Consider the following 26967-nt stretch of genomic DNA (forward strand, 5'->3'; position numbering starts at 1 on the left):
CACAGCACAAAGAAACATTTTACTAAAGCATGCGAGAGGTGTGTAAAAGAGTGTATGTGAGAACCAGGGAACAGCAGGACAAACCACTACTGAGACCATGTTCTCGGATATCCCCAGCCATGCACACAGCATGGCCAACAACTTGGCAGGGTGTTCCGGGCCTGTTTCCAGAACTAAATGTAAAAGAAGTACCTGGAGAGAATATGACTGTGACTCTATAGATTCTGTCTGATTTTGTGAGGAGTTTGCATGGCAACAGGCAATAAATGTCAGATGTATGTAAAGCATGTGACTTGTGTCAGCAGAGCAAAGGCTGTGCTCCATGACATGGTAATTGAATCTATTCTTGAACTGGGAAGGACTGATTTGTGAAGGATGTAATTCATAGTTTCAGAAGAAGTGGACACTGATGAAGTGTTGTTATGCTATAAAGACTGATCAGGGTGATTATCAGGTGAGATAATTTATTTAGACATTGGGACTTAAGGGTGGTTTTGGTGGCAAAGTACTGTTGTGATGTGAAAGGTACAAGGCTTCAACAGCCAAAGAAGAGAAGAACAAGATGCAGAATGCATCTTCTACAGAATGCAGAAAAGCAAGTGACTAATGAAATCCTGTATCTTGCTGATGGAGAGAAAAGAAGCTTGCTCTTTGGAGAGAAAAGAGGCAAAGTACAAACATTGTATGCTGGAGGGATATTAGCATATTAACCTGCAGCCTTCCACATCTCAGAAAAGTAGCATGACTTCAACAGATGAAGGAGAAAACAGGTGCCACCAACCTAAAAATGTTTATTGCCACAATATTAAAAAATCCCCAAACTATCTGGAGAATAAAGTAACAAATTGTTTTGTACAATTTCTACTTACAGGAAAAATGCAGTTTTATTCCAGTCTTTGAAAATAAAATTTGAGCTGACATGTTAATTTATTAAAATACATGAAAAGCATTTATGAAAACTAGTCCTGTTGCCTATTCTGTGGAGCAGTGTACATACAAACAATTTCTGAGATCTCTGGAATGGTATTTATTGTATTTTGCTGAACGTAAGAAAGTTTAATGATACTAACATTTAAACCAGCTATTACTCTTCATTTCTCTGATAACTTTTTTAGCAAGAGGGTCACTGTTTTGATCCATGGAAGAAGTAGAGTAATCCTGGAAATGAAAAAGTAAAACATTATGTTATGGATACAAGAAATAGCTTCATTCTGACAAATCAGCTTTGTACACACAGAAGATCATCTCTTAATTTCTGTCTTTTGCAAGCTGCAGCAATAATAATTTTCATCATAATTTCAGAAGTTAAGATCTTTAGAACTAAACTGATTTTACTTAAAAGCTCATTTCCTTTACCTTTCTGTTGAAAAACAGCATCAACCCTCTGACTAATTCCTGGAAAATCATTGACTGTCGGTCTAGGATAACCCTTCTCCATGGACTGGCTGTTTTCATCAAACCTGAATCATATTAAGGGAGACATGCAATTTTCCAGAGTTTAGACCTCAATTCTGCACAGAGTTAAGCAGCTTTTAAAAGGTGCCCACCATCAGCAATTTAGTTGGTTTCACTGGGGTTGCAAGAGAGATGTACTTGCACTTGTTATGTACTTGCACAAATGGCTGCAGGATGCTGGCCATTGTGTTTTCCATGAGGTTGTTACTTGTTTGCTGATAAAGGCAGGTACGGCTCCAAAGAATCATCCTAAGCAAGAAAAATTGAAGGAAGACCCACATTTTTGACTCCAGGGATAGAATTTACCTCCTCTCATGACAAGAGTGCGACAGACAGTGCATGGAAACCGGACAGGTTCATTCCTGCTATAGCACATATTTATAACATGAATTTTGACTCCCCCTCTCAGACTTTAATAAGATATTGTACATAGTCCTCTACTAGCTGACAGATGTAGATGGAGGCAAGGAACCTGGCTTATTTCTAATACAACCAAGTTCTTCTTAACTGAGACGGGACAATTTTTATGAGATAGGGCTAAATTAAGGGAGTTGAAAGGAGAACCTAAAGTGTTCTTTCAGATTTGAGGAACCCTCTCAGGAAAAAAAAAACAACAAACCAACAAAACAACAAACCAAGCAACAAAGCCTTTGTTTTACTTCTCCTTGGATACAAGAAATATTTTTCCCAGACACATGAGGCTGAGAGAATGAGTTACTAGGTAAGAAATGCGTGTTGTGGTTTTCTTGCATGCTATTGTCTTGTGACCAAGGGAGTAAAAAAAATGCAAGATATTGTAAATACTCTACCCAAATTGATCAAAACCCAAAAAACAGGAAACCACAGGAATCCTAAAATCCAGCTGACACTGTATCACTGAGGAACCCCACAATTAGTCACAATAAAATCTGTGTGACCCATCCTTGCATTGGTTGGCTGAGGAAGACCTTTGCAGCCATTGTCCTTGCACTCAGAAGGAATATTTCAGCTTCCCAAAGCTGACTTCTTTCTTCCACCTGCCTGTTCTTTGGGTATCAGGAGTCATTCATGCCAGTTTGGGAATAGGATTTAGAGGGAACCTGTCAAAAAGCCAGCTCTAACCAGTCAAAGACAGGAAAGGAACTCTCACTTTCCTTTTTCTGAAAGGGACAAAATAATCTAGGACTTTTCAGACACCAGAGAAATCCTGCACATGCCATCACAGCCAGCCTTCTGCTGAAGTATGTTAGCTTTGATCTTTAATTTTTAGAGATACTCTTGTATTTGTAAAAGTTGTCTAGATTCTGAATTTTTTCCAGCTTCCAGGCATAATGTATCAAAACATGTCTATATATTGAATGCCTACTTCAGGACACCCTTAAGCTCTCAAAAGACAAAGCTATACTCTTCTCCCTATGCAGGAGTCAAAGAAACACTTCTATGAAAAGTAGGATTACTAGAATTACCTACTTACAGACAGTTACCTAAAAGGTCTACTTTCTCTTTTAGCACATAGTCACTTTAATTTTTATCCAGATTATATCAGTCATTCATAGGAAAACATTTGTCAATTCTTCTTACCTCCAGTACTTGTCACCTATGAAAAAGTCTGTCTTCCCTGTATTTTTATTACAAACAGCTGCATCAACTTTCTTGATACCTTTAGGGAAGCCCAGTGTGTTGATATTCTTTGGATAACCAAACAACACCTGATATCCACTGACAATCCAGAATTTGTTGCCTGTTACGAGAAATTAAAATATTTAGTTTCACTACTCATTTTCAGACAGTAAATGATAAAATGCATTCCTTTAATCTAGGTTGTAGAAAAACTAGATGGAATATTCTGAGTTTTTATTTTATGTATTTGGAAAGTGAATTTTATGAACACATCCTTTCTTCTCACACAATTAAAATAAGAAAAAAAAATAAAAGAAAAATCTCATACTTCACCTTTGAAAAGTAAGATCTGATCTTTTGTGTTCTCATATGCAGCTTCAATACCAGGAGTCACATTTGGCCAGAAGACAGAAATTAATTCCCTTTCAGCTTCTGAGTTATCAGGATATACCCGCCATAAGTGCCTGATTTAAATATGAAACAGGTTTTGTAGTACATAACAAACCACAGAAACTTCTATATGTGTAAGAGAATGTGAACAACATTGCGACTTACAAGTTCTTTCTTGTCAGTGGAGCTACTTAACTTGATGTGTCAAATAGGAAATAACTCTCTGTGCTGGAAAGTGTTTGGTTTTTTTAATTCCATCTTCATTCTGACATTTCATTGATACTGATTGATAAATGGGATGAGTTATAAGCAGCTGAATGTTTCAGGTTGTTCGTGTACTGTATAGTAAGAGGATTGTAGGAGCCCAGGTGGGACTTACTGTAACCTCTTCAGCAGATGAATTCCTCAGATGATTTTGGGCTTGCAGAGGTGATTGGAGGAGAAATGGGCTCAACTGTATTATCAAGCATTCTTATTTCTTAGTTAGTTAGTTAGATTAGTAAAATTAATTAAGCACTTAATTAAATGTTCAAGGCCATGTTGGATGGGGCTCTGAGCGAGCTGTTCTAGTGGGAAGTGTCCCTGCTTGGAACTAGATGATCTTTGAGGTACCTTCCAAACCAAACCTTTATGTGATTCTCAGGAAATATTTGCATTGTTAAGTCAAGTCACTACTCAGTGTGACCACCTATACATTTAGGACTAAGGTCTCATTAAGATTGACGTCTTTTCTTGAAAAAAATGAAAAGCTTTTCAGGGGATCCTGTGAAAATATTAATATAGCTAATACCTGCTAAAGCTTTTATTTCCATCAATTGAAATCAATTTGTCTCATTGTAAATCCTGTAAGCATGTGAACCACAAAAGTATTCAGTCTTTGTATAAATCAAGAAAAATTAAACCCTCCTCAGACAAATGTCATATCAGTATTTACCTGCCCTTTAGAAAAACAACTTCTCGTCGGAGCGTGGTTATAGCATCGAAAGACATCTGGGAGCCACAGATTTTAGGTAAGGTAGGGGTAGTTGGCCTTTCATCTGGGGCATTTGGTGGGGATCCTGAGGGAGACATTTTGGAAAGAGTACACCAAATTGTAGAAATATTACGGTTTCCACACCTTGTTTTTTTAAAAATATTATGCGAATATGATTAAGTTTATGGTGAAACTTTGAGAAACAGACTATTTCTCCCCTGCTTGCCTTTTTTAAAAAGCCATGGATTTTACTCACCGTAAATGGACTGAATGCCACTTATATCATCTGGAGAGAGGGGAAATTCACTGGGGCTGATGTAGGCATAATTAGGGAACATGAGTGCCCTCTGATCTTTAGAATGGGAGAGACCCAGGGCATGGCCAAACTCATGAGCAGCAACAAGGAACAAGTTGAACCCTTAAGAAATGGATAGAGAGAAGAGATTAGTCAAATTTTACTCAGTAAATGGCTGATCCAGTCACAACAGGGGTGTGGCAGTTTTCACACAATATGTTGACGTTCACTAGGGAATGCATCTATGTGAACATTGTTTTGTGTAGGACAAGATTGTGGTCTTCCTCCATTGGAAAGGAGAGGCTTTTGACCCTCTTGCTTTCTGTTAGCTACTGAAAGTGTGTGTGTGTAATGAGTAGATATCTGGGGGTGAGTGTGGGTGCAGCTCTTTGGAATGTCCTGGCAGGGTTTCCTGGCTGAGGTAGAACAGATTAGATAGTGAGTCAGATCAAACTAACAGCTCTCCAGGGCAAGGCAGGAGGACACACTCTGTGCTCACTGCAGGTATCAAAGTGTCACTCTGTGTGTCACTCTCCCTCCTACAAGAAAAAAAGGTGAGATAATGAATAGACAAGGAAAAATAAAATGTTAGCAGAACAGTTTACCTTTCTACCACTGGGACTTTAAAACATATGTTTTCTTTAGAGATTTGTAAAGCAAAATAAATTTTTAAAATATGCTTCTGCATGCTTATTCCCAGTGAAATATGTTAACACAATAAATAAATAAAAATGGAATTTCCAAGTATCCATCCAAGTAACACGCCTTTCTGAATTAGGGAATAATGATCATCTGCCCTGCAGACCAAGATCCAGAAATGTTAACAGATTTAATGAAGGTCAAAAGTCTGTGGCAGAGGATAGGACTGGTCATAGATTGCCCAAGAAAGGCTGGCTGAAGCCAAGACATTAATTTCTCAAAAACCCAAACAAAATAACCCTGATTTTTTCCACACACATTTCCAGGCAGTCCTCCCCTCTCACAAGTCTTCCGAGTGCTATGAGTTCTGCAATGTCTGGCTGCTGGAGCTGTGCTGCTGAGGAACAGCAGAAAAACTGTGGTTGACCCTTTCAGTCCCAGTATGGGGAAAACATTACCTTGAATCACATGACATATCCAGCCCTCATCTCTCTTTTTTTCCCACCACAACAAACCCACACTCTCCTCCTTGTGCATTTTACACCGCCTTTCTGTTCATTAGTGCCTTGCTCTTTCCTGACCTCAGTTCTGTTGTTGCAGCTTTCCATCTCAAAAAGTGGGTGAGAAAAGGATCCAAAGTCCCAGAGGGTGAGGTTCCCATGTACTGACAGACCTGCCAGAGGCAGTAAGTGCTGCATGGCCAGCCTGGAGGCTGAGAGAAGGAGACGCATCCCAGACGGATTCAGGTTGGGCACTCAGTGTTCTCCTCTCTGCTGTTTATTGTTGAACCTACAATTTTTAGTTGGTTCCTGGAACCTGGAATTTTAGTAGGAAGCTGGGAATTTTAGTGAAGACTATTCATTATCACTGATGTCTGTATTGATTTTTAGGTGGTGGGAATGTCCTCTGGGGGCTGTTGCAAGGCGCAGGCCATGGCAGTGCCAGGCCCGGTGTGCACAAGGAGGGGAAAAGAGAAAGTTTTTGTCAAGGGTTCTGAAACTCTGGGCTACCACCAGCCCCCAGGTAAGAGTGGCTGTGTCTGTGGCATTCTTGCCTGAAAAGGATGGCCCTGTTGGTATTTTTATCAGAACTAAATAAAGACTGGAGGAGATCAAGCTGAATTTAAGTCTATGTCATAATGAGTATCCTAGTTGGAAGAAGGTCTGCAATATCCTCAGATTGCTCTTATGGTTAATGCAGTGTTTCGTCTCAGTCTTTTCCGTCACTTAAATAAAATCAGAATGGAATTTATTCATCTGCATAACACTTTAGAAACATTTTTTTGAACCTACCAGATGAGCCTGTGGTCCAGTCTTCATCCTCATCAAAGTGTACATCACCACCTAAACCATTGCCAGGTGGAAAGGCATGAGCAAGAACTCCAAGGGGGCCATCAAAATAGCGAGGGCAATGTCCATGAACTAAATAATATTAAATTGATACAACACCAAGCTTAGGTTAAGACTATTGAAAAATCCAGTAATTAATTGTACTGTTGTATGCATTATTCATATTACCTCTGCTCCCAAAAGCAATCATTATATCTGCTATTCCCCTATGAATGCGAGTGAAAATCAGAGGGGTGACAACACTCCACACATTAAATGCCTTCTCAATTGCTTTATCCACATCCTCCTTGCTCATATCTGGTGTGTAGTTCACAATTCTACAATTATGAGAATTCAAGTAAAATAATTAATATTTGCAGGAAAAAAAAATCCCTAATATGGTTAGGAAGATGAACAGAAAATATAAGAAACAACATAACCTGCAAACAAATAGTTCCCAAGATTCATCTTGGGCTGAGTGAGTTTGATAGGTGAAAACTGAGCGTGTTTGAATATGTGATAACTGTCCAATATGTCTTTCTCATAATAATAGTTGTGTACACATAATCAGTTTTTTCTTAAAATAGGCCTTAGCCAGGAGGTTGTCACTTGAGCATGAGGAAAGTTATCTCCTCAGGTTTCTGTCATTACTACACTGTTGTCTCAGCAAATTTTAAAGATAATGAGGCTTGTGAAGGGTGAAATTGATGTTTCTGTTTGGCTTACAGAATGTCAGGAGTGATACATGACAGGCAGAATACTATGGTTAAACCAGTAAATGTCAATTACCCAGCTTGAAATTCCTCTCAGGAGCATGCAGAGCTAACAGCTGTAGAAAGAGAAACATTTTTGTATTCCCACCAGGAAAAAATTTCTATAGAAGTTATATTTAAATATAATAAGTTTGGATATCCACAAACCTAAAATTGAAACTCAAAAAGTAATTACTGAAATATTACCTGTATGTCAGTTTGGTTTTTTTCCATCCTGGCAGAGTGAAGCCATAGTGACCCACATCAGGAACTCCACACCTGGGTTTCTTCATCATTTCCAATGTCTCATTATCCAGTTTTCCAGTCACTTTCAAACCAAAAAATTGTTGCATTTTTTTAAGTTTTTCAGCTCCAGACTCAGCATTTATTTTCCATCCAAGTTGATTTAGATCTGGCTCAACAGCATAGAATTTATTCAAATAGTTCTAGTGAAAAAAAAAAAGTGACACGTTTCACATTTTGATCTGTGTCTTGAAGAAATAAATACCTTGGGACTGGTGTTGTTTGTGTAGGTTGCTGGCAAAACCTTCTGCCTGTGATTTTGGAGCACAGCAGATGTTTTCCCGAGGATCATAGCTAAACAGAAACAGACAACATTGTCCTGACTCTTATTTACTTAACATTTCCAGTTTGTACACATCTATCCTACTTTAGTGAAGTTCAGGCAATAGTGAAGTTCTATGCGATAGCATTGTCTCAGAAAGGCAGCAAGCTGCTGTGCAGCTGGAACAGACAGAATAGGTCTAAAAATAGAGGGCTCAATAGAACCCAGATATGGACAATGCATTTACCTGTACCAGCTTTGCATCTTCTTCATTGTCTTTGTCTGGGTGGGTGGGAAGAGTGCTAGAAACAGCCGTGCATGTTACAAGCCAAAGTGAAAGAGCCTTCATTTTCACTCTCATCCCTGTGCTGCTAGGAGAGCCGTCTGCTTTCTGCTCCATGTGCTGGTATTCCTGCTCGTATGGTTATGGGGTGCTTTGGAGAGTCAGCTGTAGACTGACTCAGAGCTCATCATGCTCTGATTCCCTCCATACAAGCTGTAACACTGTGCAGACTGACACAATAAAACTTAATTGAACCCCTCTGATTTCACAGTCATCCGAAATCAGTTGGGATTTGAATATGTCTAAGCCGCTTGGCTACCCTTTCAAAACTGGCACTCAGTTTTACTTGTTTTACACTGACTCTGACAAACCTGAGCAATTTCATGCCAGATTAAGTGGTGGACAAATGCAAAACCTTGTAAGTTGTCCCAACCCACTTGTGTGAAATGGGACCACCAAATGTAGGGGTACTCTACATTCTCAGTCTAGAAAATGGGAATTGTGCATGAGGTATGAATCCCATAAATTACAAACAAAACAAATTTTGGGAGATATAACTGTAAGCAGAATATTTTCTTTTCAAATTTATTCATTAAGTGGGAGAGAGAGAATGTTTTGGAAAATGGATGAAAATTCCAATTCCATACCCATCTCTTTCTGGCGACTTTCTGAAATAGTGTGTTTCTTTTAAATTATTCTAGTTGAATCCAAGATATACATAAATGAGATTGATTTTACCTTATAAATTGAGCCTAAAGAATGTGAATAATCTTATATCTCTGTCTGCACCTATCTATCTATCTATCTATCTATCTATCTATCTATCTATCTATCTATCTATCTATCTTTTCTATCTGCCATTTCATCACTAAAATTTTTTTTTCAGTTTAACCACATTAGCCACAGGGGATATGATTATTTCCTGTCTTAAGTAATTCAGAATAAGGGAAGTTTCAAGAGTCACACAGGCTGTGACAAATTATGAGATTTCACCCTGTTCCAGCCAAGCACCTTCCTCTTCCATTGGCAGCAAAGGGAGATGAAGGTGTTTGACACCTCAGAGAAGCTCTCACAGCATGTACTCAAATTTTACAAAACTGTTGAAAGAAATGCCTTCATGTTGGACCATGGCTTTTTTAGAAATCCATGCTTCCATTTCTTGGCTTTTTTGCTGCCCCTTCCAACCAACTTTTCTTCATCTAGAGGCATTAATGATGATTTTTTTCATGTTGATAGCCTCGTTAAACTCGTTGTTAAAGGCATTTCTCAGCTACTTAAAAAATAAAAAAATCAAATCCTTCTCTTGATTATTATCACTGCATTGTATGGGTCCCATTCAGTTCTGTATGTATTTGACCTTATTGATTAGATTTTTTTATATATATTTCACATTTAGGCAGCTACCTAACAGACCCCCATGTTGTGAACAACTAGGAATGTTGAGTCCCTGCTGGTATAGTGTAAGATCATGACCATCTTGCAGCACTATTTCTGGTTCCTGGGATGCTCCTTGTAACATCACCAGCACTACTGATGTTATGAGGATAGGCAGTGAACTTTCTAGGTTAAAACAGGGTCACATTGCTGCTGTCTTCTAAGAGGAGAAAAGAAGTCAGGAGGTAGTTCAACATCCACCAACTTTAGTAAATGTCAAAGACAAGCATTAGGAAACAGTAACCAGAAGCTGCTTATACAGCTTCTTCTTTTCCCAGACCCCAAGGCCAGCTATAGACATGTTTGTGAAACAGCACTTGTGAACCTTTTCCGGTCTCTCTCCCATGAACAGTGGGAAGTGGCTGCTGTGTTCTGTAGACAGCTGTGTTGCAAAACCCTGGTAGGGTTTTCTGTGATGAAGATCTCCATCATTTGTCCCTCAAATGTCTTCTGAGCATACACTAATGCTAGCTGAAGCTAAAAATGTAGTCTAAATTAGAGGTTACCACTTCTCTAGATTGAATGAAGACATTGCAGAGGTCAGATGACCCTATTTTAGGATTGTTGGTTGAATCACTCCAGAGATGTGTCTGTTTTCTGTAGAAGAAAGCTTAATTAATAAATGCATACAGTTAGATGCAGCTGATCTTAACCTAGCTGCTCTTATTGTCTCTATCCTTCACTGCTACATGGCAGACAGCTGATTGCCAGCCACAGTGGGGAGCAAGAAAACCACTTCTTCCAGTTCATATCAAATCTGCCCATAGTTCTTGATTTTTCTATAAAACTGAATTCATATCAGCTGAAATATGTTTTCCAAAAATGTATTCTAGTGCCATGGGAAAACCTGTTTGGTGCAAAAGCCCTGAACAGCGTTTGTCTTTTGTGACATATGGATGAATATGATCAGACTGTAGCACAATGGTCTTTCCTTCTAGCTTTGAAACCTTTAAGACTGATGCCTTAAGTTTCAGCTTTCATGTTTTCAGATTCTGTGCTGCTTAGGTGTAGTTCTGAGCCTCATGTTAAGTGCTGGTAAGTTCTCTTCACAGAGTAGGTAAACAAAACAAATCCTTTTCCTGCTGAGAACCAAGGACAACTTTCAGGCCCAAAAGCATAAACAACAGTGGACTGAAGGGAATAATAAGAAGGATGAGACCTCACAACCTGAAGCTGTAATTGGACAATTAAACCCCAATATGCAAATGGACCAAAATGTATAAAAATGTAAGATTTCGTGACTGGTTAGCCATATTTTTGTGACTATCTTTAGTCCACTTTGGGTGCAGCCCTGGTCGGGCTCCTGTCCTGCCCAAGGTGTACCCTAAAGGCCTTTCAATAAATACCTGCTTTATTCTCCGGCTCTGTCCAGTCTCTGTTTCAAGTCAGCCTTCCAAGGCATAAACAAATATATCCATTTGAAAACATAAGACAGATCTCCAAAAAGAAAGCCACAGTGGTGGCTGTGATCCAGTACCTAGAGGGGACGTGTGGTTTCTAGACTGGTAGTTGGAAGCCAGCTGGAAACCTTTAGGCACCTTAATGGCACTAGAGAACTGTTCAGGCAGAAGAGTTGTGCCACTGCTCTTCAGGCTCAATCCTTACACAGAGCCAATAAAATTGAGTTGTTACTCAGCCTGAGTGAAAAACATGGGGCAAGGGCAAACGGTCCATGTGCTGTCTGACTCTTGATGGACTTTTAGTAGACTGCAGTGTGTGAGGGCAGGACTCAACCACGCCAACACAGGACCCTAGAGACAGTGTAGTCTCTGTGGCCTTTGGAAACTGTTGGTCTCCCAGGAGTCTTGTTTCATACCTGCATGGGTTACTAGGAGACCTTACAGAACTGCAAATGGACTAAACACATTCAGGGAATTGAACTCCTGGCTGGGCAAATCTGTCTTAGTAATGATATGGGCTACAATTACACACCACACCTGTAGCAAGACCCTGGGGAGGGGTACAGTATTCTAATATGGTACAGTAATTAGCAAATAGACCTAAACTTTTTAAAAGGAAGAAAGAAAGTGGCAGGCGATTTTATGGACAAAGCACCCCAGTTCCTAATTTCTGAAAGCCTGCTTTGTGCCCGAGGGCAGACAAGAGCAGGCGGCACCAGATGTGCCCTCCTCTTCACGGTGTGGCTGGGATGGAGCAATCGCTGCGCTCCCGCAGGCAGAGGAAATGTTCTCTCACATAAGCACAGGGCGGATTTCTCACAAAGGAATCACTTCATTTTGAGCTCTCGTCTTCCTGCTCCTGGGAAACTCACAAAGTGAATTTCAAAACTGAGTCTGGCAACTAAAAATTGGACAGGATGCGAAAAGGCACGGACTAAAAATATTGCATTGGAAACGTCATCCTATTTTTAACTTCTTCATCTTCCATGGTCTGTAAATTACCCTTTCTTTCTCTTTCCTCTAAAATGTAACCACTTCCTTACCCCTCATGTCCCATTTAACATTTTCACTGCCCCATGAGTAATCACCACTATTTGCTTCTAGAGAGGGACTAGCATTTTATTCTAAATCTGAGAAGCTCTTTTGGCATCACCTTGAGATCCTGTGCTTTTACTTCATATGTGCAGGGAACCTATGTCCCCAGTTTTTATTTTTTAATATAAATTGTTCTAGTAAGAAATATTATCTTTGCTTGTACATCTCGTATTTGTAGACCATTTCTGCTAAAAAAGCAGAACATAACACAATCAGTTTAGATTTATACACTTCTAAAACGATTTTTAGCTCAATTGTCATTCAGTAACCCTGGCTTACACAAGAAAATATGATTCAATAGCATTGCTGCTGAGGTTTGATATTAAAGAACTAGTACCTATGGCACCTTGTGAGAACAGGATTCATATAAATTAGCTTTTTAATTAAAGCCTTTGATTTGCTGCAATTTATTTTTATTATTTTGTAATGTTTTCTTAGGTTTTATAAAGTATATGATCAAATTAATTTTCAACTATACAATTTCTTATCTTTGAATAGTATTGAAACTGATCTATACTGAATTTAATAAAAATAAGAACTACCAAGTCTGTTCTTTATTTATGAAGGATAAAATTCGGCCTTCTAATACAGAGAGATAAGTAATGAAAAGTTGAAACAGATATGTCTTTATGAGACTACACATTATTTTCTCAAAATATAGTAACTTATATTAAACTAACCTTAAATCTTCCTCTGAAGCCTGCTGAATTATACAGAAATAAAATATAATACATTTCATTCTGTTCACATAGCTTCTAATGTTATCAGCTGAGCTACAAAGACTGAAGAGAAAGTGGATAACCCTTCAAACACCATTTTAATTGAGGGCTTTTGCAGAAAATGTGGTTAAGCTGGAAATCAAGCTGTCCTTTTCATGTATCAGAAGTGTTTTTGATCAAGAATTTTTAATCTTTTAAGCAAACTTCTTGATTCTCTAATCCACTGGAATTAGTGGGATTTAGTAATTACTGAAGTAGTAAGAGACTAGAAAGAGCCTTGATTAAGGAGATTTATTTGTTTATTATATGATGTGGCTACCTTTGAGACCAAGTGACTTCTTTCTTATCTCAGGGGTCCTTTACATTTCTGCATTTCTGAACTTGAAAACATTTCCTAAACCCAAACCCATGAGAATATTCCTTCTCCCCTGCCCTCTGCCTACAGTTGTAAAGACATGCACCCTGGAGAGCAGTCCAAGAGCAGACGTAGGGGAAAGAGGAACACAAAGTGGAATTAGTTCTGTACACAGATGATAGTGAGCCCCAAATAATTAACCACCTGATTTTCACCAGGGTTTGTGAAGAGTGGGGGGTTCAGACACACGTGTGTCCTCCTTTCTTTGTCTTTGTGAAAAAACCCTGACATTTTCTGTCAGAATACAATTTTTAGTGTTCGAAAGCTAGACTAGGCTCTTGACCATCAGGGCAAAAAAAGACATTGAGGACAAAATTATATCAGAAACATAGTTTATTAGAAAACTTGACCATAACAGGATAAGTTGTGATAAATTACATATATTTATTTGGCTTAAAATAAATAATTATTAAGACTATACTACCATAGTATTTGAACAGAAATCCATTCTGACCTGAGAATCATCAAATGCTGAAAAAACGCAGCAGATAAAAACATAGAGTGTGCACATGGAAAAACATTGCAATTAACAATTAAACCAGCTGGTGCTCTTCATTTTTTGAACAATCCGTTTGGCACGAGGATCAAACTGGAACTGAGTTGTTCCATGGAAGAAATACACATAGCCTAGAAGAAAAATTTAATCCAGTTATATTTCATACATGACTTTTTTTATTGTTTTGGGAAAAAAAAAAGTTCCCATTGTAGACAGTCTATGTATACCTGATATTTTTCATTTCCTTTACATTAAGGTTAATAGCAGCTTTTTGAAAGAAAAAATTATTCTATCTAGAGAGGCCCAAATATTCACATAAACACAGGTTAAAGGTAAGTTAAGATAACTCACCATCTTTCTGGAAAGCTGCATCGACTCTGCCAATGTTTCCAAAGGTGGAGACTATTTTCTTGGGATACCCATGATCCATGGATTTTTTCTTTTCATCATATCTTAGAAGAAGAAATATAATTATAATTTATGAGGAAGTAGACAATATTTTGAAAGTCAAAAGCAAATTCTTACATGCAACTCTACTGTTACTCAGAAGTCTCACAGAGATTGACTACAATAGCTTTTTTATTCTTAAGTTTCTCCTAGAGATTTCTCTCCTGAGAAAATCAGGAGATTTCAAATCTCCTGAGATTTGAAAATCCTACCTATGGTAAAATTTTTCACAATGCTCCAAGGGACCCTGGAAACACAGCTCAGAAATCTATTTATGTATTTCTGGACTAGCAGAGCCTTGACCATCACTTGCACATAAAATGAATTTCTATTTCAAGGCACTGAATATCTAGTTCAACATAAAAACAAAACATAAAACTTCAGAGAAGACAGTGGCACAGTCTTGAACCATAGTAGAATTAGGGTCAATGATGGACCTCTTAAACAAAATTGCTCTCTGAAATTTGTCACGAGCTTCAATTACAAATACAAACAACCTTAAAATTGGAGAATATTTATAATTATTTCATAGAGGAATTAAATTCCAACACTTTACATTGATGACTCATTTTGTTTGAAAAGTAAATTGAGAGTGGACACTATCACAACATGGCACAAAAAATTAGCACTGTTGTGGAGCAAAAGTGAGTAATCTATTTTTTATCTTTTTTATTGGGTAGCTTTTGATTGTGGTGGAAATACTTATAATCCTGCTACAGAAAACTAATATTTAGAAAAAAAATCCTGATGAAAAGGTGACATTTTCTAGCAAATATTTATTTAAAAAAAAAAACAAAACCAAAAACAAACAAACAAACAAAAAACCCCCAGAAAACCCAAAAAAACCCAAACCCCCAAAGAAACACATTTAAATTTCTGGAATATACCTGATTTAAACATCAATCCATTCAAACTTTATAGTAATACATCAGTCCCCAGGGAAATGAAAACATGTCTTCTGGTAAATGAACATTAAATCTTACCTCCAGTATCTGTCAGCTACGAAGAAGTATGTTTTTCCTGTGGTTTCATCATTGTAAGCTGCATTAACTCTTTTAACAGTCTTCGGGAAGCCAAAGCGATAGATTGATTTGGGATAGCCAGGTACAACATCATATCCACTGATGACCCAATATTTATCCTCTGAAAAATATGAGCAAATTTCCTTTGTTTTTGCTATTTATAAAAAGCAAATGAAACTTGTGTTTTAGATGTCTGGAAGACAATGTGTCTAGATGTCAGTATTATTCCTTTCAGTTTACTACGTTCAAAAATGTTTCTAATTCTTTCACTGGGACTAAAACATGAAGACAAAGGAAATGGTTTTTCTTTTTATGAATAAAACATTAGAATCATGAGCTGTGTTGTATAGAACATTGCCCAGAATTTAAAAAAATGAATATAAGGTATTTTTCTGCATAACAGCTTGGGGAGGGCTGGAGGTTAGTGAGTTAAACCATTGACCTTGGACTGGGATATTGAATTTGTTAAATTCCTGTAATATGCTATTTGATTATAGTCCCATATAATATTTTCAAAACTAGGCAATGTGCACCAAATTAAACTATTAAAGAAAGCACATGTCTAATCAAAATGTTTTGGTAAGTTTTGATGCAACTAACATATTTATATATGGTAATAGCTCATGTACTATAGTATGTGCATAATGAATTTATTTGAGATATTTAAAGGGTATTTGAGACCTTGAAAAAGAAGGACTGATTTTTAGATCAGTGAACAATTTTCCTCTCACAGTACAGTTTTCCACCAACATATTTTTGCATTTTTTTCAAAATATAACAAATACTAATAAACATATCAGTAACTGTAGCAAAAAAAAAGGCCTGTATTTGTCAATTGAATTCAGTAAAAATACTTCTGCACAAAGTGGAGTGCTGTTACCTGTAGAGAACTAGACCCAAAGAAGGGTAGCTGCTTTCATAACTTGTTTTTTCAGGGCATTATTTAGGGAAGAGGGGAAATTTTTCTAGATTATGACATCTGAAGATCCATTACAGAAATATGACCCTCTGGTAATTATTTTCAGAATTGTAAGATTGTCTGTTCTACTTAAAAACATTTTATCTTCTGTAACTGCACAGTTTGTAAGAAGCAGAAAGTAACAGGTCAGAAAAAGTGGAGACCTTCTAATTCAATTACCTTTAAAAACTGTAATTTCATCTGTCTCAATGTTTTCATATGCAGCTTGAATTCCTGATGGTAACCGTGGCCAGAACAGTGAGATAAAATTGAGCTCTGTCTCTGTCCTTGAGGGATGCTTGCGCAGCATGTATCTGTTTTAAACAAAATTAAAGTCATAAAATAATTCCACTTCTATCAAAAATTCAAAATAATTATTATAGCTCCTGGAATATAACACAGGGGAGATGTGAATACTCCCAGCCACTGAGTGTAAAAGAAATCTAGAGCAAAAACATTCATAGTTTTTGCACTTCAATTATGTGCCAAAAAATTAAGGAAATTGAATATAAGACCTTCTACTTCTCTGTAGGGCAATAAGGCTCCAACATCCTTCTGCCTGGCACTGCTTTTACTTCTGTCCCTGCTCATGTACTGGATGGGTGTGGGACCCATGGACACATCGCCAAAAGATATGAGTGCTCTTGCTTTGCTGTTTATTTGAACCAATTTCAGAGATACTGTGTCACAGTGGTGGGCACAGTGATAGAATGGTTGGAAAACAACCTACAAGCCCCTGTCACCTTCCCTGCTCTTGCCAAATGGGGCTCTTCAGGTTAATGATCTGAGAATGATCTTCTAGTGCTTCTTTTCATATTACATTCCAAAAGGACAGTTTTCCCTCACGGATTCTTTTAAGCTACTGAATATTTTAAAGAAATAATTTATATGCTCGTTGTTGTTACCTGCCCTTGAAGAAGAATATTTCTCCACGTAGGGTAGTAATTGAATCAAATGTCAAATTTGGGTCACAAGCTTCTGGAGTTATGGGTCCTGTTGGCTGCACAGCAGCAGTAGACCGTCCTGTAGGATGAATATTTATCATTTAGTGTGGACAAATATAAGGAGAGGGTTCAGAAGGTCTCAGAGGACCCAGAAAACACGTTTTATATAAAATGAAAAAGGATATAATTTTAAAGTAGGAGTCTGTCATTAAATGCAGATTTCTAATGTTGATAAAACAAGTTGTGTTCATCTTTTCCAAAATGAGATTTTTGTGGAACTGGACTTCAGGTGAAGTTAGCTGCCAGGAATTTTGTCTCTTTTGTTATCTATTTCTCTGAAACTGTTAAAATTCTCATTTTTGGTGTAATATTAAATACCTTCGTTTTACCACTTGCCAGCCTCCCAAATATATATATTAAATAAATATATATTTTCTTACCATAAATGGCCTGAATTCCATCAATGTCATCCTGAGGAAGAAGGAATTCATTGGGGTCGGTGTAAGAGTAAGTTGGATACATCAGTGCTCCAGGATCATTTGAGTGAGACAGACCCAGTGAATGGCCAAGCTCATGGGCAAGAACAATGAACAGATTGTAACCTGTAGGATGAAAACCACATGGAACAAGATAAAATCTGTTTCAGTACTTTGCACGATTGACTAAATGGGAAACTAATATACTCTAGAGGTACAAGAGAGACTGTAAGTAATGCTATCATCATAACATCACAGAAACATTGCTACAGAAGAGCTGTTGACTATGTAAAGAGTGTCTGGCCTTAATTGTGTTCTCATTGTCATTTCTCTAGTGTCTTTCTGTCTTATGCACGAGTTGTTTCCCCTGCTATCACACAAACTGCTCACATCAAGGATCATGTCCATGGTGAGGGATTGTTGGCAGTAATCCAACAGAAAAAAGAACTTCAAAACAAACAATGAGCCTACAGTTTCGGTGATACTTGTAACAGTAGTTAGTGCTAGATTAAGAAAAAGAAATAATTTGCCTTCAGAAGTCTACCAACAGGTTTCCCTGTATTGAAGTTTTAGCTTTAGTTTTAGCTTTCCTCTGAATAAAAAAGTATTTTGAAGTGCTGACTTTAAAATCAATACAAACCCTTATGACGTAATTATTTATATGTCATTATAAATGCCACTATGATCTAAGTGTCTATTTTCTATGTTCATGCCTAAAAGTGGCAGAAAAAACAACAACAAAGGAAATAAAAGCAACTATAAATTTAAAGCCCTGTCCCTTTTACTCACTTTTCTGCCTGTAGTCAGGCTTATGAAACAGTAAACATCACATGAGGTAAGACTTTATGAGGTTAAAGCCATATAGATTCAGGTACAGAAACTTACCTCTTCCATCTTTTGTCCAAGCTTCCTCCTCATCCATGTGCACATCTCCACCAATGCCCTCACCAGGCTGGAATGCATGAGCCAGCTGTCCATTGGGGCCATCAAAAGGAGAATTGTCCCGGTGGTCTAAAATGAAGAGTAAAAAACTACTTATAATCCTATATTGCTTCTATAGCTTCAGATGGGTATTTAATATCCTGTGTTATCGCTGTTACCTCTATAAGCAAAAGAGATCATTATATCTGCTTCTTTGTCCTCAACCTTTCGGAATGTCAGTGGTGTCACCTTGCTCCAGACACTGAGAGCTTTTCTGACTGCTTCTTCTACATCAGCTCGTCTCATCTTTGGGGTGAAGTTCAAAATCCTTCAAAGAAAACCCAACACATTGTTTAGAAAGTAGTGGAAATTTCAGCATTTTAGCTGACATATAATTACTTGTGAAAAAATCAAAAGTCTTAGATATAAATCACTCCAGATGACCATATATGGCATAATATGATTCTTTCAGACCCATTACCCCAAAGTCAGTGTGCTAGTTATACATTTTTGAACCAGATTAGGAAAGATTACCTGTATGTCAGATTATTTCTTTTCCACTTGGGATTCCCTGGTGTGAACACATATTTTTCTACATCAGGTACACCACATCTGGGTTTTTTCATTATCTCCAATGTGTCGAGATCAGGTTTTCCAGTCACTTCTAGTCCAAAGAATGACTGCATTTCCTTGAGCTTTGCAGTAAGGGGGTTTTCACCACTGCTTCTTAAATGGGGATGGGGATCCTTTTGAAGGTCATAGAAATTCTGTAGATAACTCTGAATCAGAGTTAAAAAAAAAAAAAAAAAGAGCATTGTGACTTATCAGTACTGTTTTGGTCACACTTAAAATTTTCTAAAAAATCTGAAACTATTCCCATATTGACATGCCCTGTGTTTACCAGGACCAATAACCTTTTTTCTTAAGTACAATTTTCCTATAGTTTTATGAATTTGTTATTTCACTGATGAAATATATCAAGAAATGTCTTGAAAATCTAATATCTACTATTGATAATTAATTCCACATTATTTACTGTGCTTAATTACACTAACAACAAAATTTACAAGGAAGCTTATAACTGGTCTCATCCAAGCTAATTGAGGCTGGCAGTGAGAATCCACACAGCCAGGACTCTCACCAAAGCAGATGACTACCGCTAGAGTCAGACTTGGCAAACCATGCCTTTTATTTTTAGCTACACAATATGATACTAGAAACTCAGGCCTTTCTACTGAATTTCAAGAATTTTGTCTACAACAAACTATATTGTGTCTGTGTGAGTTCCCTTTTTCCAAAATGTTCTGCAAGAGTCCTCTTCAGCCAAAACACAGAAAAACATGCCTACTTCAATCAAGTTTCCTTCCTTATATTATTACGACCAGTCAGTCATATCACAAGTTTTAAAGCATATTCTGAAATGTAAATTGTTGCTGAGTTTGACTGTTTCTGCTAGAACACGTCTCAGTAGTTTTGTTATTACTTTACTGACAATACCAAAAGTGAAGTATATAATATTCAGATGACTTCTGGGTAAATAAGTTCCACATAATTTTCACACATTTTCTAGGCTGATGAGAAAAGCTTTCTCTTAAAACCTCTGCAAAATATCACATCTTTAGTTTCCACCCATATTCTGGGAATTGCAATTATAGTTATCTCTCAGAATACCTTATGTTTCCCTTAGATACACACTGAAAAAAATTACTTACCTCTACAAGTTGTAGGGTTTTTCTTTCATCTTCTGCTTCTGGAGCCACAGGAAATGCAGAGGAGACAGCCACATACAGCAACAGGACAATTGCAAAGGTCTTCATTCTCATCTAAGCTTGTCTGCCTCAGTTTCACTCTTGAGCTACTGAGCACACTTCTCAGCTGTGTTTATATAGCTGATAGTAAATCAGTGACAGCCTGACTCATGCTGTATAATATCCTCTGATTAGTAAAAATGATGCATAGCAGTTTCATCATCAGGTAGTGACACAAGGTGTTTAACAAATATTACTGTCCTTATTTTGCCCAAGTCTTCTGGTTTGGGCAATTTTATAGCGTGTTTAACAACTAAGGAAATGTTTTTCAGGTAAAATGTGGAGCTACATTTAATATTTTTTTTGAATCATGAATTTAGACTATTTATTGTGCAAGGTTTCAACAAACTGGAGAAATAATGAGAAATAACATTTAAGAGCAACATAATATATTGTGTGATAAATTATGCTACATATGGTACATATGATTTAATCTTAAGCAGACTATATCATATTATGCAGCAATGTGTAATAGCAAGATATAAATGACAGAACAAAGAGCCAATCTTATTTGGGAATAACGAGCAGCATAACTACAGGAGGAGTTATCCATCTAACAGGTATCTAACAGTTCTATCTAACACAATTTTATGATCTTGGCAGGAGTGCTAAAATGATTCAACGTTTTTTTACCGATCTTATCAGTTTTGGTCATGCTACTGGAATGCATAACCTGGGTTCTCGTTTGTATGGTAAGTAACATCTCCACTCTTGCCAGCATGGATAAGGTCTCTGCTGCAATAGTGTGTTTCGTTTCAGGCAAAGCAAGATGATGAGAGGAAAAGACACCATGAAAGACAACAGGAATTTTCATCAGTGTGGAAAAAGAAGATTAAAATAATCATTTTTGTCCTGTGTTCACTGTTTCATAGAAGGAAGAGTGAGAGGAGCCATGATAAAAGCTGGTAAATATAAGGAAGCATTTAAAAAATATTTAGCAGCCTCCAGTCTCCAAGACCCTAGTATGGTCTTAAACAACAGTGATTAAGTTTAGAAATGAGGTTTGGGATTCAACTGCCTGAATATTAGTGTTCTTTGAAATTCTCTAGGGAATCACAACTGATCTCCAGTTGCCCTGGAAGGATGTAGGTCTCCACAGCTCCTGTGCCATGGCAGCCAGCCCTGGGGTGGGTGTCCGAAGTACGGACAAATGAGTAATGAGGTGGAATCTGCTTTAAGTGTTTTGTTGTGTAGATATCTGTAAGTTATTTAGGTCTCCAACTTCCCATTTTGGACAATGAATTCTAGAGAGTGATTCAACTGACCACATGACACGGACCTCTAGATGAGAAGAATTGCCCTCCATACTACATTGACTGTGCTGGCCAGCTCCCTAACAGTGATAAGAGAAGTTTAAATATCGTGGACTGTAGACTCCCAAACGGAGGAAAACATTTCTAACTGCAAACATGAGAGTAATTAGCCTGAAGGGGATGTGCATTTGCTATCTTTGCAGGCTGTCAGGTACAGGCTGGACATCTTTCAGGATGTTTTTGATGTTTCTGTCCTTATTGGAGATAAAGACCCTCCTTGTAAGCCTTAAAAGACAAACAGTAAATGTTAGTGTGAGAGGGAGAAGTACCAATAAATGTCATTATTTTAATTATGCCAGGAAATTCTTCACTTATTTTCCCAAAGATAATGAAATTTAATCTATTTAATATGAGATGCTGCACTCACTGTAGTGTACCACTCCCTGGTAACATCTGGGTTCAGCAGAGCTTACACCACTCCTGGGAAAAGTAAATTACCTTATATCTTCCAATGTGACTCACACAGCTTGCCTGGAGTGATTGATTGAAATGAATACAGGACACTTCCACAGCAGAAGCTGGGATTTGAAATTATTAGGAAAAGAATTCCTCAAAAGGTTCAGCTGTTGTAGACCAAAGAAATTCAACTTCATGGTTCATAGTCCAAGGAGACTTAATTACTGGTTATTCTTACTCCATCTTGATTCAGACATACACAAAAATAATTTTGTATTGGATACTTTTCCAAAGATTTGGCCACAACTCAAAGGATTTTGGGATTCTCCAAATGCTGCTTAACTTCTGTCACTCTGTTTCTAAACTACTCTTATGACCCTGTAAACTTTTCTCCTTCCTATGTTTCTTTAGGATGGTTAATATAGTTCCTGATTCAATATCTTCACTTCTTATTTTTTTTCCATAAGGAGTAGTTAACTTCTTATTTTTTCTATCTTTTTTCCCCCCTTTTATTTTCTGAAGGCGTCACAGACATGTTTAAGCACATACACGCAAAGAGGAGAAACACATTAATCAGGTGGCTGAGACGGGAACATAAGGAAATCCTGTGCTGTGGCTTTCACACACAGTTTCTTCTGCCTTGCAGATTTCTGTGCAGGGTCTGTGGCCAAATTTTAATGTGATCAAGAGGATACTGAGTTGGGCAGAGGGTCAGAGAAGACTCCTGGCTTTTTTTCTATGACACTAAATAAATTACTTTCTAAGGCAGCTAGTGGAAGGACTAGAACATCTTGGACTCCAGCAGTACCTGTGGGAACTCTTTGTGTGTTTGATGAGTGAAAAACTTTAAGCAGCATCAGAAAGAGGAAACAGAAGCAGTGGCATCCCCCTGTCTAGGGAATTTCCATGGTGTTGGGCTACAAAGTCATGTCTCATTTCACCATCTGCATTGACTTCCTACTGCGTGTCCTTTGGCACAGCTGCCTTGAACCCACGCTCAAGGCTTCACTCATCTGCTTTCCCATGGTGTGGCAGCCAGCACAACACCACCTTCTTCTCTTTCTCAAGCACTTGCCTTCAGATAAAGGCTCAAATCCCGACAGAGACAGGAATATGCCAAAACTGAGACCTCTTCAGAGGAGGAGGTCTCATGAGAGTTGTAACTGAGTGCCAACTGGTGTCTGCACAGTTCTGTATTTTTCTTGGGGGACCATTGTGTTGCACCTGCATTTGACTGGCACTGTCCTGGCCTCTCACTAAACCTCATTTCCAGTTATTTTCCTATGTAATTGGCTCTGTCCTGTCTGGGGGATCTCAGTGAGAGCCTCTGGGGTGGGGCCAGGCCTGGAGGCCCATGTGTCATTGGACTGTGACTGGAAAGAAGCCAGGGTGTCCACAAGTCCATTGGGGACATGTACATGTGTATGTACCTGCTGGGATACAAGCACAGCCTCACTGCTGGACCTGGGCTCAGGGAGCTGCAGCAGCCTTAGGTCTATCAGGGTACCAGATCTGGACAATTCCAAACACACTGTCTGGAGTTTGTTTAAAATCATAGAAATTTAGAATCATAGAATGGCTTGTATTGGAAGGTCATCTTGTTCCAACCCCTTTACCATAGGTAGGGACACCTTCTACTAGACCAGGTTACTCAGTGCCCCATCCAACCTGGTCTTGAACACTTCCAGGGATGGGGCATCCACAATTTCTGTGGCAACTGTTCCAGTGCCTCACTACAGCCCAAGTAAAGAACCTCTTCCCAAGATTTAATCTAAATCTCTTGTATTTTAATTTGAAACTGTTTGCCCTTGTCCTATCACTATCTGCCCCTCTAAAAAGTCCCTAAATCTCTTTCTTGTAAGTCTCTCCTAAATACTGGAAGCCCAGAGTGATGTGTTCCTGGAGTCTTCTCTTCCCAGCTCTCTCAGCTTGTCTTCATAGCAGAGCTGTCCCAGAGCTGCATGCATGGAAAATCTCCATGTAATCAAAGGAGAGAGGGAAACTTTACACTTACCTATCCCCAATAGCTCTTCAAAGGCAGCTCTTGTCTGGACCAAATGCATCAGTGCCTCACTCACCCTGAATCACCCTGCTAGGTCTGGTACCTATCTGCTAAGCCACTGCTAAGGAAGAGAAGGTGGCACACAAGTTAAGCCAGTGCTTTAAAGGGTTTTTCCGGTGTCCACCCCAGCAGTACAAATTTGTGTCTCCCTGTATTAGCAATAATCTTGCTTTATTTTTTAGACTACTTCCTCAGCAAAACTGCAAAATTGTTCCTTGAGTTGAGACAAGAGACCTCAAAATGTCCCTTTTCTAGGTACTCTACTGACTGCTCCTCACTCTCTAGGTCTGCACAGGAATGTGAGCACTGCCAGAGGTCTACCCAGCATTGTTTCCCTTTTCAAACATTAACTGAAAAAGACATTTAGGCAGAGGTGTTGAGAGAAGACATATTTCCCCAGAAGAATTTCCCAGCCTTGAACAATTTTCTGTCTCAGTGTTTCGATTTACTTTGTACCTCACTTACCTGAGGCTTGGATTTGACTCTTGAAGCTATTTCCCCTTTTCCTCAGCTATCTCTGGTAACATGTTCTAATGACTTCCACCCACATCACTGACTAAATAATGAAAAACAAAATTCATGGTGTGAATCATTGTGGGGTTTCCCTAAATCAAACCTCTCACTACAAAGTTACTGTAGAAAAGGGAACATTGGTTGATAGTTATGGAATTTTGATGTTACAAAAATGAAAACTGGTACCTCATAATTCTAAGAATTGTTTACTGTTACAGTTTGTCACAATGATGTTTGCAACTGCTTTCTCAGTAGCAGGTGGCATGACAAAATACCATCATTCCCACAGGAAGTATTTTCCTTTCCATTCCGTGCTCTTATGCATATCCTAATCTTCTAATGTCTTTCCAATCAATTTTGAAACTACAAAGTAGAAATCTTTCTGCAAACCTAGAATATTATCCTGAAACAAGCTATTTTCCTTGGAGGATATCACTTTTCATGTGAAGTCTAATGTGTCAAAGATGTAAGTTGTGTCACTGTGCAGCAATATTCTACTGATTGTCAGATACTTGCTTGAAGTTAGAGGATTCATGAGGAGTTTTCCCTTAATGGACCAAGTACATTTTAATACTGAGATGAAACAGCCAAAGGCAAGCCTCCAAATCAGCTGTCTTGAAGTTTGCACAGACTGATGGCTTCACATCACCCAGTGTTAAACATTTCCTTTATGGAACTGCTGTTGGTATTGCTCCAAGGGAATGATCAGTCACTTGGTTTACAAACCAGGGTGCAGTGCTGGGCAGTGTTAGGAGCACAACTCTATGGTTCAAACCACGCAGAAGTCCAAAGGCCACTGTGATACGGCTCAGCATGACAGGTGCTGAATCAGTTCTAATTAACCTATTGTAGAAAAGCAATTCAGTGTGACCAGTCCCACACTGGGGCAGCGCCTGTGTTACACCTCAGTGACTGGCACAGTCTCAGAGATGGCATCATCAATGATTTCAGTAAAAGGAGAAGGGAAGGAGTGCCACTTTTCATGCCAAGTACCTGTTTCCTGAACACAGGAAAATCAAATTACATTCTTCATCTTTGCAGTTGGGCTGTTACCTGGGATAGGAATCTGGTCTGTTTTGTCCAAGTCTTGATTTCCCTGATGGCAGATAGGCCTTGGGAATGCCCTGCAGAACCAGCATTACCAGCTTGAAGCCTTTTGCCTCTAAACTTGGTGGTTATTACACCAGCTGTGCAGATGTAACCTTCAGATGTCCTGAAAGAGGCAGCAAGAAGAAATCAACGTGTCCACACTGATCTACAAACTAAATCTGCATATTTCCTGCAGATCTGCAGCATTTGGGACATACTGGAACTCCTATAAGTTCATAGACCCCCAGCTGGATACATGGTACAAATGCCAAAACATCCCATGAGAAAGCTACTGCTTGTGAACCTGCATAGGCAGTTTTCCTCCTGGCAGCCAGATGGAAGTTCAGAGGCTGCCGGAGAATAATCTGGAAACAAAGCCTGCTCCTTGGCAGTTCTAAAGTATTTTCTCTGTAACATCACCTAAGACATGCATCTTTGCAGCTCTGTGTTGTCTTCTGAACCTATGAATCTGCTGTTTCTGCTACCAAGAGAGCTTTTTTCCCCCACAGCATTTCCATTAACCAAACCAAACATTTTACTAGGAACAAGTTCCTGCAGACAATGTTTAAACTAACTCATTTTTTATCTTATTCTATTCTGCCAGAACTTATCAGTTACCTTTGTCTGGTTTACCGAGGTGGTGAACTCTCTGCTGTTAGTCTGAGTGTTTAAATCACTACACAATGTCTTTCAGTTCAGGCCAGCATTGCAGACCTACCTTGTTTGATCATATATTTGTAATCCTGCCAAGAATAATAGCAAAGGTCATTCTTATAGGCAGAATGAGTGTGTGAAACAAAGAAAACCAATCAATAGCAAGAAAAACAACTTGCAAGCCAAACAGGTTTTTTCCTTGGGTAGATAGTGTTGAGATTTCCATGTTAGACCTTCTGGATTGTGTCTGATGGTCATACTATGAAGTCCTTGAAAAGCAAAAGGCAAATATATACAGATGTAGCTAAAATTTCCAGGACAAGATGGTGAAAACCATGAGACTATTATATATAAAACACAGAATAAAACAGAGACATTTTTGTGATCTGAATTCTACAGTCACGTAATAAGCCTATTCCTTGTGAGAGAGACTTGTGTCTCACACAAGTTTCTATGCAAACGGGGCAGAAATTGTCTAGAACATGGAAAATCTGATGTGTTTAGAAGACTGAGAAAACTATAACTG

General features: G+C 38.4%; 2 protein-coding genes across 2 annotated transcripts; both read right to left on the minus strand.

Moving 5' to 3' along the window:
- Positions 1-1123: 1123 nt before the first annotated feature.
- On the minus strand, positions 1124-8484 carry LOC134549110 (matrix metalloproteinase-27-like). Its single transcript, XM_063394560.1, has 10 exons — positions 8244-8484; positions 7639-7877; positions 6869-7017; positions 6644-6772; positions 4674-4835; positions 4379-4502; positions 3388-3518; positions 3016-3175; positions 1357-1460; positions 1124-1158 (listed from the first exon to the last, which is right to left on the minus strand). The coding sequence occupies exons 1-10, from the start codon at positions 8394-8396 to the stop codon at positions 1124-1126; spliced, it is 1386 nt and encodes a 461-aa protein (XP_063250630.1). The 5' UTR covers positions 8397-8484.
- A 5185-nt stretch (positions 8485-13669) lies between these two features.
- LOC134548600 (interstitial collagenase-like) lies at positions 13670-20709 on the minus strand. The gene is made up of 10 exons (XM_063393510.1): positions 20319-20709; positions 19141-19385; positions 18786-18934; positions 18571-18696; positions 17650-17811; positions 17171-17288; positions 16446-16579; positions 15269-15428; positions 14190-14290; positions 13670-13969 (listed from the first exon to the last, which is right to left on the minus strand). The coding sequence occupies exons 1-10, from the start codon at positions 20427-20429 to the stop codon at positions 13869-13871; spliced, it is 1407 nt and encodes a 468-aa protein (XP_063249580.1). The 5' UTR covers positions 20430-20709; the 3' UTR covers positions 13670-13868.
- Between the last annotated feature and the right edge of the window lie 6258 nt (positions 20710-26967).

Source organism: Prinia subflava, chromosome 3 (genome assembly GCF_021018805.1).
Source record: "Prinia subflava isolate CZ2003 ecotype Zambia chromosome 3, Cam_Psub_1.2, whole genome shotgun sequence".
Classification (NCBI taxonomy): Eukaryota; Metazoa; Chordata; class Aves; order Passeriformes; family Cisticolidae; genus Prinia; species Prinia subflava.

What these genes read in the sequence shown, in the direction of transcription:
- LOC134549110 (XM_063394560.1), bottom strand. Translation starts at nt 8,396, where the DNA reads ATGGAGCAGAAAGCAGACGGCTCTCCTAGCAGCACAGGGATGAGAGTG. An exon ending in AAAACCAAACTGACATACAG is followed by an intron (nt 7,018 to 7,638) that starts GTAATATTTCAG and finishes TCATAATTGTAG; the next exon opens with AATTGTGAACTACACACCAG. An exon ending in GTTGTTTTTCTAAAGGGCAG is followed by an intron (nt 3,519 to 4,378) that starts GTAAATACTGAT and finishes TATTTAAATCAG; the next exon opens with GCACTTATGGCGGGTATATC.
- LOC134548600 (XM_063393510.1), bottom strand. Translation starts at nt 20,429, where the DNA reads ATGAGAATGAAGACCTTTGCAATTGTCCTGTTGCTGTATGTGGCTGTC. An exon ending in ATATTCTTCTTCAAGGGCAG is followed by an intron (nt 16,580 to 17,170) that starts GTAACAACAACG and finishes TGTTTAAAACAG; the next exon opens with ATACATGCTGCGCAAGCATC. An exon ending in TGAAATTACAGTTTTTAAAG is followed by an intron (nt 15,429 to 16,445) that starts GTAATTGAATTA and finishes CATATTTTTCAG; the next exon opens with AGGATAAATATTGGGTCATC.